The 14,210-nt window shown below is 45.7% G+C and overlaps 1 protein-coding gene across 3 annotated transcripts in view; it reads left to right on the forward strand.

The window, feature by feature from the left end:
* The first annotated feature begins 5,523 nt into the window (after positions 1–5,523).
* plcb3 (phospholipase C, beta 3 (phosphatidylinositol-specific)) overlaps positions 5,524–14,210 on the forward strand; it is a 37,498-nt gene continuing 28,811 nt past the window's right edge. For all 3 annotated transcript variants that reach the window (XM_037478460.2, XM_037478462.2, XM_037478461.2), the window contains exon 1: positions 5,524–6,363. In XM_037478460.2, coding sequence (XP_037334357.2) covers positions 6,265–6,363 — 99 coding nt within the window. In that variant the 5' untranslated portion in view covers positions 5,524–6,264. The remainder of the gene's footprint in view (positions 6,364–14,210) is intronic.

A 14,210-nucleotide genomic window follows, 5' to 3' on the forward strand; every position in this document is an offset into this window, starting at 1 on the left:
CTCTCTCTCTCTCTCTCTCTCTCTCTCTCTCACTCTCTCTGACTCTCTCCCTCTCTCTCTCTGACTGGACGGACCCGAGCTCATCCGACGTTACGCTATACTGGGAAGAAGAAAAATAAAATAAAAATGGTGGCTCTTCTTTGAACTCCCAACTTTGGAGAAAAAAAAAACTCTCTACTATTTGGGCAAATTGTTTGTGGGTATTTTAAGCGGGGTTGACTGTGCAATGTGTGAAATGTATACAGGTGACATTTCTAAACATTGGAAGTGTTCCATTAACAGGAAACCGGTTCCAGTTTTTCACAGTCTGTCTATTGTGTTGTCACAGCGGGGAGCCCCGCACCCCCCAAAAAAGAAGAGATTTAATAATATTGGGAGTGTGAAGTGTATAGGTAAAGACATGGGAGGGAACCCATAATGTCTCTTGTCTCTACCCATCTCCTTTGTACTGTATGAGGGCGTTCACATTCGTCAACATATTCATATCAGTGTGTGTTTGTTTGTGTGTGTGTGTGTGTGTGTGTGTGAGAGAGAGAGAGAGAGAGAGAGAGAGAGGCCTAAAGGCCCACGAAGCCGTTTCAGACAACCACGAAAACAAGACGTAAAAAAAACTGAATTATTCAGTGAGCATGTCTGAAACTTACAGTTGAGCAAGCACAGACAGGCCACACACACACACACACACACACAGTAACTTAAACACACACTTCACACACACAGACATGCACACCAAATGTGTCACTGCAGGCAAAAGAAGGAAATGCATAAGCAAACCACATCTGTGCATCCACGCAGGTGGACTGTTTGTGACATTTTGGTGTTTTCACTTCATGTCTTACAGTAACAGACCACCAGAGAGGAAGTATGTATAATTTTAGCAACGGTAACAACGAAACTGCCGCGGCTTTGGATGATGGTGAAAAGGTGCCAGAATCACACAACGCACGGTTGTGAGAAAATCATGTAAGGAACTCCGATAGCCTCACCAAAAACCTCAGGTTTGTTAAAACTGTCGCTGTTGTTTTGATCATCATCACTACTGTTAAACTGCAATGGTTCTGCAAAGCCATCGTTAAGGCATGAAAGACACTCTGCGTCCTCCCCTTGCGGGCCCGGTACCAAGCTTCTATCGACTTTTGACTTCACGTGGACTCCTGGAGCACTGCTCTAAGAAATGCAGACCTCTCGCCTTCGCTTCCTACAGGGTTACAGTGCATTTAAGAAGTCATCCGCCCACTGGGGGGGGCTGTCGAGCGTTGAGTACGTTCATGGGGGAATCACGTGACATTAGGCCCCTGGGCACCAACTCGTGCCTCCTCTCCTCTGATTAGACGATTCTAGTCATTTTCAATCACTTCCCGATTGTTAGCACTTGTCTCATTGAAGGACATGTCATGTCCAACTCGATCTGTACATGAATTCATTTGTATTCACTGTGTTTCTGGACATCCACAGCACATTTTCTTTTTTTTTCTTTAGGTGCAAGCTTCTTATTATCAGATACTCAGGAAGAATAAGGCTACACCAGAGTCCTTTAAAGTCAGATTGAGATGTACCCAAAAAGCACCAGGGATTCGGAGCTGAAAGCACTGTTTCCAAATTGTTGCTCAATCCGGCTCCTACACAGCCGACGGTGGTGCTGCCGTCCAGCCACTGGGGGGAAGTAAAGGATTATATTGCGGACCTGAGAGCTGACCAGGAGTGGAAGTCTGGGGAGCAGTGCATGGTGGACACTAATGAATGGAAATAGGAGGAAAGATGTTTCCTATATACCTTGCATATGAATGCAAACACCCACACAACAACTGGAATTGGCCCTTTGCCCTCAATCCCACATGATTGCTTTTCTAGACAGTACCTGGGCAGCTTGATGGAGACGGATGGGTCCAGTCTCAAGTGAACTCTCAGCGACTTCAAGCCGAAAGTCTCAGCAGCGCTGTGGAGAGTAATCTGATCAACTTTTTATTGCTACTGTTGACTGAGTCAGGCCTTTCTTATTAAAGCTAGTGCGTGTACTGTACATGCTCGTGTGTGATTCTGTAGATGTGTGTGTGTGTGGGAGGTGGGGAGGGGTTAGCAGAGGCAGTGTGTGGCAAGACAGTGAGTGTGCCTGTGTGTCTTTAATACAATGTGTCTTTGTGATTCCCTGGCTTGGCGTTGGAGGGGGAACTTCTGGCTGTTACTCGATAGAGGGGGAAGACAGAGAGGGAGAGAAAGAGAACGGTGGTTGTTGATCTTGCTTTTATGAGGGCACACTCTTCTACATGCCTGGACCTATTCCTAACTTACTACTAACTCTGCTTTACTGCTTTTCATCTGTCTGACCGACCTTCTGTCTTTCTAATACTTGTCATTTCCTCAATGGGACACAGAAAATACGGAAGACATTGTTGAACGCAGAAACAGTAAATGTCATCGATCTGATACACACACCCAGATCCTTTGATCTTTGTGTTTTGTTAGGTGTTAGGGCGGCCTGTGAGGACAATGCAGCTGTTTCATGGCAGCCCGTCGAATATTTATCGAGGCATGTCACTAAATATTTACCTGATGGAGGTGTTAAGTCAGTGACTCATTCAATGGTGCTGTATACAAGGTAGGGAGCATTTCTATTAACTCTCAACGGCAAAGCCCGGTAGCTCTCAGCAAACAGTGCTGACAGCGCTAACAATGCAGACCTTGACAAAAGTGCTGACCGAGCTAACGTTGTTTAACTGGGGGGGCGAAGCCGGAGAAGCTTTGGTAGCGGCCATGACCTTATAGCCATTGCTATTTCAACAAGGCCGAAGGCAAGGACAAGCTTGGTTAACATCACACACTGCGGGATACGATTTCATCCCCTGCCCCAAGTAGATCCTTCTCCTCCTCCTAATAGTTATTTGCAGTTGTATGAATGCTCTAAAGACTTTCACAGGTTAAAACCTGCTGGGGGTGCTAGAGGTTCAGATAATGGGCGAAGTCACCAGGGTTCATTCTCCGTGGATCTTAAATATACCCAATTGCAGTGTAAGCCACTCATAGTTATTAAGATTGTATTGTGTGGTTGTGTGTGCGAAAGGAGGGCGGGCCGAATGCAAGAAGGAGGCCGTCAGGTGCCTGTACTTCAAATGCAGCCTTCAACATGATGTCGCCTGGCTATAAATAAATCAATGGGTGTGGATGGAGAGGAAAAAGAGAGCGTGTGCATCTTTATTATGCAGCTAATAAACCCAATATCCGGGCCAGTGCATGTGTCCGTCATGTACTTGTTGTCATTTGAGAGGTCACGTGTGTGTGTGTGTGTGTGTGTGTGTGTGTGTTTGTTTAACTGTGTGTGTGTGTGGTGGTTCCAGATCAGATTTATCATCAAGTCTACCTGGAGTCGACCAACACACACTGCTCAGAAACACACGCACAGAAGCACCTGAATGCAGTTCTCTCCGTCGCTGCTGAATTGTTAATCAATGCGTGTCCCACTGGATGTGTGCAGCTCCTCAGGCTCATGTTGAACTTACACAAGCCGCGTTCAAATCTTCTCCTCATGGTCTCTTCCTCGCTAGAGAACAGTGAGACACACACCAAAAGGCTTTAGCAGAGTCAGTCAGTCAGCAGGCTGCAGCATAGCAGACATTCCTGCCGGGTGCAGTTGGGGAGTTGGAGAATGGCAACAATTGCCAAAAAATCAGTTGCTCTGCAGGGTGTTTAAATCTTTTTTTTATTTTTAAGTTGCTTGGCAGCGGGATTTGGAGGGGATTAAACTGCGCAGCCTCCCTTGCTCTCACGCTTCTTGAAACACGACACCGCGGACCAAGACGATGCATCTGATGACTCAATTACCTTTTCTGACGAACCCTCTAAATTATTTGCTGATTACAGATTTGGCACCATTATTTCTAAAAGATATCCTCAATTTCACAACCCGTCTGCCTGAGTAGCACCCCTGTTGCTTCAGAATGACCTCTAAACTGATTACTCTGTATTTCCAGTGGCTGCCACCATGTTTTTAATAACATTATTGTCAAAACTAATAGCTAATCGCTTATCATCAACACCAAGGAAATAATTTAAAGGAGATTTGCTTCTTGCAGACTGCAGTTAAGTTGCATGTGTGCCTGTGATAGTAAGTAAGATTCATTCTCATCATTCACGCTACTACGGTTAACAACTTTTTGGGGTTTGTGGCCCCTCTAACGAATAGTCTGACATTTTGAGACATACACGTATTTGCTTTCTCACCAAGACATACATACATGGCTTTATCAAAAAGAACTTAAAGTTCTGATATTCTACATTTTAAAGAGAAATGTTCCACTCCACTTATTTTACTCCCAAAAGTGGTGATTACATTAAGATGTGACGTGCAGAACACGTAAGGAGATACACAGCGCTTTACTTTTAAACAAGCCTGTAGTTGAATCCAGGCCAGCTGCCTTACTGTCCCCTGCTCACGGTCTTTATGCAATGCTAAGCTAACCAGCTGCTGTTTTTAGCTCCACATTTAGCAGCGCAGACATGAGAGTGCAGTTCGTCCTGTCGTCTAGAGTCATATAAGCAAATGTGCATATAGCCCCACATGTTCCAGCAAACATCAAACACAGCGGCGTCAGCTCAGGGCCCCCCCCCTCCATTTCCTTTAGCTGAGAGAAACCAAACAGTTGCTCCCTGTTAATTTTAAATCAGAGATGTGTAGATGCATGAAGGGGAGACGATATATAGAATTTTTTCAATTAAAACAGGAACATTTTTAGAACCCACCTCCGTTCCTTTGCCTTTTATGAATTTGTGTCTCCTTAGATTATACATGGATTATGTGGATGTAAACTGTTACAATAAACACAAATTCATATGATTTAGTATTGAACCTCAGGGCTCCTTAAAGGCTAAATGTTACACATCAAGGTTAATGTCGGAATGTAAGGATTGTATAACAGTTACGCAAAAGCTTTTCAGTTAGAATCAGAACTATTTATTGCCAAGTATGTTGCACACACAAAGGAACATATACACAAAAAAACAAGTTAGAGAAATTACCCCTAACAATGCCATATTCACTTGAGTCTGGAGAATACACACCTCCAACTGAAAGCCTGATTTACAAAGTGACAGAAACCTGTACAGGGAGTGGAGGAAGACACTTTTATAGTTGCATTGTTGTTGGAGCTTCGCAGCTTTCTACGTGGAAAACACATCCGGGCATTTCAGCCTGCCTTCACTTCGACAATTATTTAAATAGAAAAAAAAGCTGCCTCGTTCAACTTCACACACTTAATCAAAGTACAATATGAAATCACTGCGCACCTTTCCAGCAAACAGTTTGAGCGCATTTTGAGTAGTGTTGAAGCAAACATAAAAGGAGGGGGGGGCGGGCTGGTAAAGTTTGAGCCAATAGACTTTTAGCAAAATAAATATGATGTCAGATGAAGAAAACACCTCGGGCCCGTGATAACATGTATGTTCAGAGATCCATGCAGACGGATTGGCAGCCCCGGGGGGGGGGGGGGGGGACTGAATTAAAACACTCCCCCTTTTACACAAGCTCCGACTTCCCTCCCGCTCCTCTTTCACAAGGCTCGATCTGCCGACGACTCGGGCCGCTCTCCTTACTTCCACAAGACATGTGAGGGGAGGACAGGAGTGGAGAAGAAGAAACGAGTCGGAAGCGACAGGAGAGAGAGAGAGAGACTGAGTGAGGGAGGAAGGAAGGAAGGAAGGAAGGAAGGAAGCAAGCAAGCAGAGAAAGTTTGGAAGGGCGAGAGCAGAGGAGATGGGTCGACCAGATGGGAGGAAGGAAGGAAAGGATCTCTCCGCGCGCGATTGAAAGGATTCGGCATATGAGTAAACAAATATAGTGATCAAAGCTCCTAATAAAAAGAGAGCGGCGGGGTTAAAGGCGCGCCACCGGCAGACCGCGGGGGTGCGCGCAGGAGACATTCTAGTCCTGTCCCCCTGCCCGTCCGTCCGTCTGTCTGTCTCTCTCTCTGTGGATTTCTACTCCTCGTGTTCTTCAAACTCTCCGTGACGTTCACCAACTGTTGAGGTCGGGCTCTGGAGAAAGGCTCTCTCTCTCTCTCTCTCCCCCCCCCCCTCCCTCTGGAGTCACTCTTCTCCCCGGAAAAGAAGCGCGAGCTCCGGGTGGAAGAGGAGGAAGGAAGAGCGGGGCTTTTCTCTTGTTTCTTTTTGTGTGTGTGTGTGTGTGTGTGTGTGCCTGGTTCCTCCTGGGGAGTCCGACCTTTGCCGTAGCCGGAGTTTAGGCGTTGGCACCCGGGGGGCAGGGAGTCCCTCGCCATGGCCGGGGCCAAGCCGGGAGTCCACGCTCTGCAGCTCAAGCCCGTGTCCGTCCACGAAGCGCTGAAGAAGGGGGGCAAATTCATCAAATGGGACGAGGTGAGGATGAGAAACTCTTCTTTTTGTTTCCTTGATCCCGGAAAGAAAAGTGTTCCCCGATCGGCTTTGACTGTCTCAAGAGACAGACGACGTGACAGTCTGCTTTTGACAGGAGGCCAACTGTTAGGAATTGACACACTGTGTGTGTGTGTGTGTGTGTGTGTGTGTGTGTGTGTGTGTGTGTGTGTGTGTGTGTGTGTGTGTGTGTGTGTGTGTGTGTGTGTGTGTGTGTGTGTGTGTGTGTGTGTGTGTGTGTGTGAGAGAGAGATACGGACACTGTGTGCAGGTGTGAGCCTCACCAGAGAGCACAGAAGCCCACAATATTAGACTCTGGTAAAACACACAGTTTGTGTGTGTGTGTGTGTGTGTGTGTATTGGGTTGAATTCTTGTCAAACCGGTTTTCATTCCGGCTCAGGTTCAGTCTACGTTCCTGTTTCTTTCTCTTCCTGTATTTCCCCCAAAGGATTAGTGGAGAAAGCACCTGTCTGTGGGACACATGTGCACCTTCAACTGAAGCAACTGAACGTCCCTTTTTACTTATTTTTTTTTCTTTCTGCAGTGGCGTGTCTGGCAACCCCGGCATGCTCCTGCATGTCAGTGACCATAGGTGTGTGTGTACACACACACACACCTATGGTCACTGACATGAGGCAGAGTGCACAGCCATTCAGTAATCTCTATAGAGAAAGTAGGCGTGCGTGCGTGTGTGTATGTGTGTGTGTGTGTGTCTGCGCAGCCATCAATGATTACCCGAGTAGCTGACTGACCTGGCACTGACTGGAGGCCTGTGTGTGTGTGTGTGTGTGCGTGCGTGTGGGGCTCATCAAAGTATTGTCCGTTAAAGTCCATCGTTCCAGCACGGCCTTGGTCCAAGGCGTTAGTTGGAGACACGGGGTCGGGTTTGGTGGTACTTGCACAAAACGCATACAAGCAAATGACGACACCCGCTTTGAATGTAAAACCACTTATCAGCAACAGAGATTCACATTGCAATGGTGACGTGATTCGTGTGTGTGTGTGTGTGTGTGCGGCCTCGGGTGAAGGGTCTTGTCACGCTAACAGTACGTACCATGTCCTTTTGATTTCCCTCTTTCCCACACACACTGACTCTCTCTGTCTCTCCCTCTTAAAGGGAATTCCAGGGAAAAGGGGTTACGCCGGCGATCAAGTGTGTGAACACTTCAAACCGTGTGCATGCATTCTCTTTGTGTAAATTTAATCCAGACTATTTGCTATTGCCCACTAAAGTCAACATGTGATTTGTGCAAGATAAACGGAGCGAGAGAGAGAACACATCTGGGAGGGGAGGGATGTGGAGGAGTAATAATTGCAGGAATGCTTTTGTATTCGGGGGACTTACTGTAATCAGATCCCAGATATCTCCTAGTGGTCAGTTGTGGCTAAAATAAATGACAGCATTTGAATAAGTATCGTTTGGGCTCAGGCTTCTCTTCTGCATGTCAAGGTATTTGGTCATTTGATTGTGCATCTGCATACAATGAGCTGGAGGTTTTAAAAAAAAACAAATCATTTAAACGTTTTTTTTTCTTTATTGAGGTTGTTAATGTTAAAAGTTCTCTGGTTCCAGCTTTGAAAACGTGACATTTCTCTGATTACTATGATTGCTATCATCGAATACGTCATTGTATACGTTTTTTTTTTATAGGTAAACTTGTCGGACAAAACAAGCCATTGGGCTCCGGGTAGTTAGCATCCCCTGTTTCCCTGGTCTCTTCGGCTGTATGAACCAAATCATTTGATGAGTTGATGAGCAATTGGACGATTATTATTCATTTCAGCCCCCCGCTGTGCACTTATCCAGCCTTAATCTGCGATGCCTTGCATCTCCTAATAATACCGTCGCTAAAGGATCCCTTTACTTAACCTGTGTCAATTGAAGAAACGTTGATGATCACTTTATTTCCAGAGTTGTGTCGTCATGCCAATTAATGACTAATATAGCGGAATAATTCAACGCTTGGATGCAGACGATCATTTGCTGCTGGATTACACTGTAAAGCTTAATTATGTCTCAGCAGCAGCGTTCACAGATTTACATAATAATACCATTTGCTGCTCGCTCACATTCCTCAAAGTTTATGTGAAATCATTTCATAGACCCAGATAGGCTTGAAGCAGAGCAGATGAATTATCCAGGTAACCTCTTCTTAATATGGCACATGAAGGCCTGGTTTGAAGGCCGTGTTTCCAACGTTTGTAAATGATTCCAAGCGCACATGCAGCTTTCTTTTTTTTTTTAAATGAGAAAAGACCCTCTGGACTGTGAAGGTAATCCATATCAAATAAAGCGTGACTCGATCTGGCTCCGTTGGATAGGAAACAAAGAAAATGCAACGTACAGTGTCGAACCACTGGGGAGTTTGCTCTGAATTTATTATGTTTACATTTAAATTGATTGGGCATACTTTATCCTTTTTATCCAACCTAAGAGCCGCCGTTGATTAAAGTCTTCTGGAGCTCCGAAATAATCGTCGAGAACAGGGATTGTTCGAGTGTCCGTCTGTGTTTCAGCAGGAGAGTTTATCTTTAGGGCTGCTGTATACAAAAAAAAAAAAAAAAAAACTTGCTGGACCGCTTTAAGTATTTGGCAAAGTGAGAAAAGACTTTGGACACACACACACATGCAGAAAGTGCCTGGGGCCAGGGCAGTTTGTTTACATGAAACTCCCCCTCCCGCCCTCAACCTTTTGGGCCGAGTCTTTCTTTCTCTCTCTTCACCCCCCCCCCCCCCCCACATCGTCACCACGTCCTCCCGTCACCACGTCCTCCCGTCACCACGTCCTCCCGCCACGTGGCTTTTCTTCATCGTCCGTCTCTCGTCCCTCGCATCCATTCATCCTTTAGCCTCTTGTTTTTCCTCCTTCACTTTTCAACCTTCCACTCATCCGTCGCTGAGATGCTGCAACAGAAGGCCCATCAAGTGACACCCCCCCCCCCCCCCCACACACACATACACCCTGACTCATGCAGGGTTGGAGGAGGAAGAATGCATTCCAAATTGACCGTCTCTCCTTTGTGTTTTGGCTTGTGTATACATGCGCACACACACACACACACATGTGGCCCGTGTGTGTGTGTGTGTGGTTGTTTGGTTCTGGGTGTGTGTTTTCCCGTTGAATGACTTCCTGTTGGAGCTTGTTGCAACGCTCCAGAGCCAAGCCATTTTCCCCCTCCCTCTCCTCCCCACCCTCGCCTCCGTCTGCTGCTGCTGCTGCTACCGCTCCGCCCTCTCAAGCCCGGGCCACAATTCAATGGAGATGAATCCCAACTGGAATTCAGTTAAAATTCCTCCCAAACCGACCAATTAAACACAGCGAGACAGACGGCGCGTCGCTACAGTCGGTGGGTCGTGGGGAGAGCAAAGGTAGAAGAATTGAATCATCTGCACACCTAATGTGAACATATCCTATCTTTACACTCGGCATCAGAAATGCTCTTCCAGTGATGCGCCGTTATATGTACGAACTCTCAAAACACGTTTTTTAAAATTAAAACCAAAAGAATAGTTGCATACTTGCATGTTTTCGTCGCGCGGAACCCGTATGGAGGAAAGTGTAGTTTCTCGGATTGGATTTGTTTCTCTTCACATTTGCACAATTACAAGCAGACCAGGGCTTGTAAACAAAGTCACATGGAATCACTATCCCGCTCATTAATCAGACAGTTTTGGGAATGTGACGGTTTTGGCTTCATTTTTACCAATGTCTTTGACTTGAGTGAAGCATTATGTACCATTTAAAATGTTGCATTTTGGTTGGAATCAAAAGCCTTACAGGCCTCACTTTAAATAACTCCAAACTGTGATCTTGGCAACGGTTGAAGATGATTATGATTAAGATAATAAAGTACCAGCATGCGGGATCTTCTATCATTCCAATGCTTCTCTGGGATCTGCCTATTTCTCAACTCCCTTGGAATGAGGTTTGCATTAAGAATAGCGGCGGGAAGATGAGTGGCGATCTCATGTCTGTTGGGTAAATCTGAAGCAGCAGCCAGTTGGCTTGGAGTAAAGAAAAGGGAAATGGATCATTTTAAAGCAGATTGACGCCCAGATAGCTTTGCATATGTACGGGCATTTGGCGACATAAGCTCACAAATGACCTTTTTTGTTTTCCTTCAGCATGTCGGGAATTGTTTGTCTGCTTTCTTTTTTGTTTTCTTGTTTTTCTGTTCCTGCTCGGCCGCGCAGTGGCTCAGGAATTGACAAAATGAAAGTGTTTTATCTTTTGGAAGCGGATCACTTCTGTAATCAGAAGTGCTATGTCATCGTGACCCTACGGGGGGGGGAAAACGTAATGGGCTTCACCTTGTTCACCATCTGTTCATGTGTGCCCGTATCAGAAAGTGGATGCCTCGTTTAAGCCCCCAGATAGACGCAAGGGAGCAAGCAGCCCTAAATAATCCTTTCTTTTCGGTCAGTGAAAGGGTGAATGTTGAGGAGGAGGAGGAGGAGGAGGAGGAGGAGGAGTAAACGCAGCCTTGTGTGACGGTCTGACGCCATCCCGAGAAACACGGCTGACATCCTGACAGAGTGGTGAGAAACGGGCGATGGATGGATGCTAAGAGGGAAGGAGGGAAGGAGGGGGGGCGGGTTGGAAGGTCAACCACAGCCACATGTGAAGTGTGGGACAGACATCTGGACTGCTCCGTCTCAACTCCCACTCCCTTCCATACGCTACACATGTGACCTTGTTTTGTCTGTGAATCTTATTTTTGATCTCTTCCCCATTCTTTCTGTAGCTTCGTATCACTATCTCTTCCTCCTTTGGGTTTCTGTCTACTTCCTGTCTTTTTGTTTTGTTTCCCCTCTGTTATCATCTTTCTTATTTGTTTGGAGATCTGTTTGGTCTTTTGTATCATTATCTAAAAGTGTAATCCACTCCTTGCAGCTTATAATATGGCGAAGTGTGCATCTGCCTTCATCCTCGTATCCTTGCAACAGTGGACGTCAGTGCAGGAGAATATGATCCCCCATAATGGCGGATGATCTGAAACCGAAATCTTTATGAGTCGCATGCAACCTGCGCGCACTCTCTGAGTGGACGTTGGACCGAGGTAGTCACATGTCATTTACCACATCACTAACCTGTGCTGACCCTCTTTCAGTTTTATATTCTTTATCTTATTTTCCCCTCTCTGGCCCCACTTTTTCCTCTTCTCTCTCTCTCTCTCTCTCTCTTGAGTCCAAAGGTTGGCTCCTGTCATCAACTTTTACCATGTTGCCAAAGCAGCAGCAGCAGCTCAAACACCCTCGCGTTATGTGCATACCGGCTCGCTTTCTCACGCCGCTCCCACAAGCTGCTGCTGACCAAAGGTGCATTCATTTTTTTTTTGTTCAAATCCGTTTCTCCAGACTCGCATTATGCAACACACACTCATTTAGGAAGAGAGGCAGAATCCACGTGTGTTTGCCTCCATGTGCATGCCCTTATAGATTGTGGGTTTTCAAGAGGAACTCATTAGCTGGTGTCAGTCCATGAAAGAGCTCAGAGGGTGGTCCGTCAGAGACACACATTAGGGCCAGGTAATGATGGCGTTTGTCAGAGGGTCAGGGCATCTGGAGGGGGTCTGGAGAAAAATACCCGGTCTTTAGTCAATTAAGGAGGTAAAGCCGGAATTGAAGTGTAGGAGAGGGAAGGAATTGAAGGGATGATTGACAAGGGGGTAGAGACGGGGGGGGGGGGGGGGGGGGGGGAGAAAAAGGAGGGAAATTAGCAAGGCGGGAATTCAGAAGGTCTGTACATGTGGTAGTTAATTTGGGAGTGGGCTGAGGTGCAATTATTGACGTATCACCCTCTCACATTGAGTGTATGTTCACTTTGGGGAGGGCATGAGGTAAGGATTTCCTGTTTATGTATTTTCAGATGGGAAACTTGTGACATATTGTGTCATAAAATTAATTATTAAATTATTTATTTATTTAATCTATAAGATGATGGAAAATAGTGTGAGAAAATGCCGATGGAGATTTTTCGTCTAAACCCGAACATAATAATTTATTATGATGCATTGGGTTTAAATAAACATTTTTGAAGCTGGAAGTTGCCTGATTTTAAACAACCCATTGATAAAAAAAAGAAGAACCAAATAAAGTAAGTTGAATGGATTAGTGAACTTGTGTGGAAAGATTGGAAGATAAATAACGCAATGATACAGCAAGGTGTGTGTGTGTGTGTGTGTGTCACGGTAAATGGGTACCCTGGCAACAACTGCCAGGTATGGAAAGCTCAGCAGGTACCACATGCAAATATGTCCGACCTAAATGGTGTGTGTCGGTTTTTACGGCCTCCAGTCTCTGCGGTTTGAGGACTGGAGGTGTTGTTTTTTCGGCTGGTCACGTGCGCCTGTAGATCGCGTTCCTCTGGGGAAAATGTCCATGTGTATCCCGATCCTAGTGGAATTCCTCATGCTACACGGCAAAGAAGATAACATGTTACATAAACGGAGCCTGTTGTGAAACGGGTTCGATAACCCATTTGGGGTTTCCAACAATAAACACTGTGCAGAAAGGGGGACCTCCTACGGTGTCTGCAGCACTCTGTAGATACAACGCACAATACATTGTGCTACGTACTTGCACTAACCAGTACCGCTCTGACTTGTCTAAAAGAATGCTGGATCTCGACTGCGTCCTTAATAGTGTGGCGTGACGTCTACAGTTTAAAAGTTTTGGCCGGACTAAAATCTCAGATGTTGTGTTTTTTTTTTCTTTTTTCGGAGCAGGTCTGAAATCCCAGTTAGGTGACGCATGGGAGCCACCCTGCAGACTGTACACATGCCTCTTACAGTTAAACCTGTGCCTAAGCCACATGCTCCTCCATAGCCTACTCTGTTGCTCGTGCCTCAGCTGCTAAACTTTGGATAATTCATTTTTAGTGTCACAACAAGTGCAAAATGACTCGTTTCGGTATCGGACGCGTTGGGCCCGATGACATTTGAAGAGGTCTGCAGCCGAACAATGTAATTATGGTTTTAGGCCTAAACCCTGTTTGTTTTTAGTGCACAATAGAGCATTGTGCCAAACTACTGTGATGAGATGCCAACATACACACTGTAACTGTATGTATTTATTCTCACCTTTTGATTGGGCGAGGTTTCAGAGCCTTCAGATGACACGCCCCTAATGTTTCAGAGCGCAGAATATTTTATGTACGTGCCAAATTCCTTTTGTTTTTTTGATGACGTTAAATTTGCGACAAATTTAGAACAGAACATATTCATTTTTGCTGTATCCTGATCTATTCTCAAACGTGGGGTGTAAATGGTTTCGGACTGTGGTTGAAAACATAGTTCTTATCGCACTCTTAATACAGTTTTAATGGATTCTCCATTCTTACAGCGCTTGTAGTCCAATGCAGAGCCAAGCAGCTGTGCCACAGTTCATTGTGTGTATGGAACCCATACCCCTAAAGGTGCAGGATTTAGCAGATATTATGTGCAGAAATGGAATATAATGTACATTCTATGTTTGCATGATCCTATATAGATAGAGTCTAAAGTCCTAAAAACGTTTCCACGATGGCGCTTGCAAAGGCTCCGAACGTCCATTGTGAGGGCGCTCGCCCTGTTTGTGTGTTCCGCAGCAAAGATTTCCAGGAATTTTTAACAACTCAATCATTTGCCTTTATCGCTCGAGACAGGAATTCTGATTTGCAAATGGTTTGCATTTCACAGAAAACCTAGTAGTCTGTGGTAACGTTGACGGACGTTGCTTTGTTCTCACCACTTTGGCTGTGGAAACCTCCTGGGCCTTCCAAACTTGTTCCACCTTGTATTGTGATCATTCTCTGTCAGCAGAACAGACGCGAGCTGTTGTGCGGCAGAT

Source organism: Pungitius pungitius, chromosome 1, assembly GCF_949316345.1.
Source record: "Pungitius pungitius chromosome 1, fPunPun2.1, whole genome shotgun sequence".
Classification (NCBI taxonomy): domain Eukaryota; kingdom Metazoa; phylum Chordata; class Actinopteri; order Perciformes; family Gasterosteidae; genus Pungitius; species Pungitius pungitius.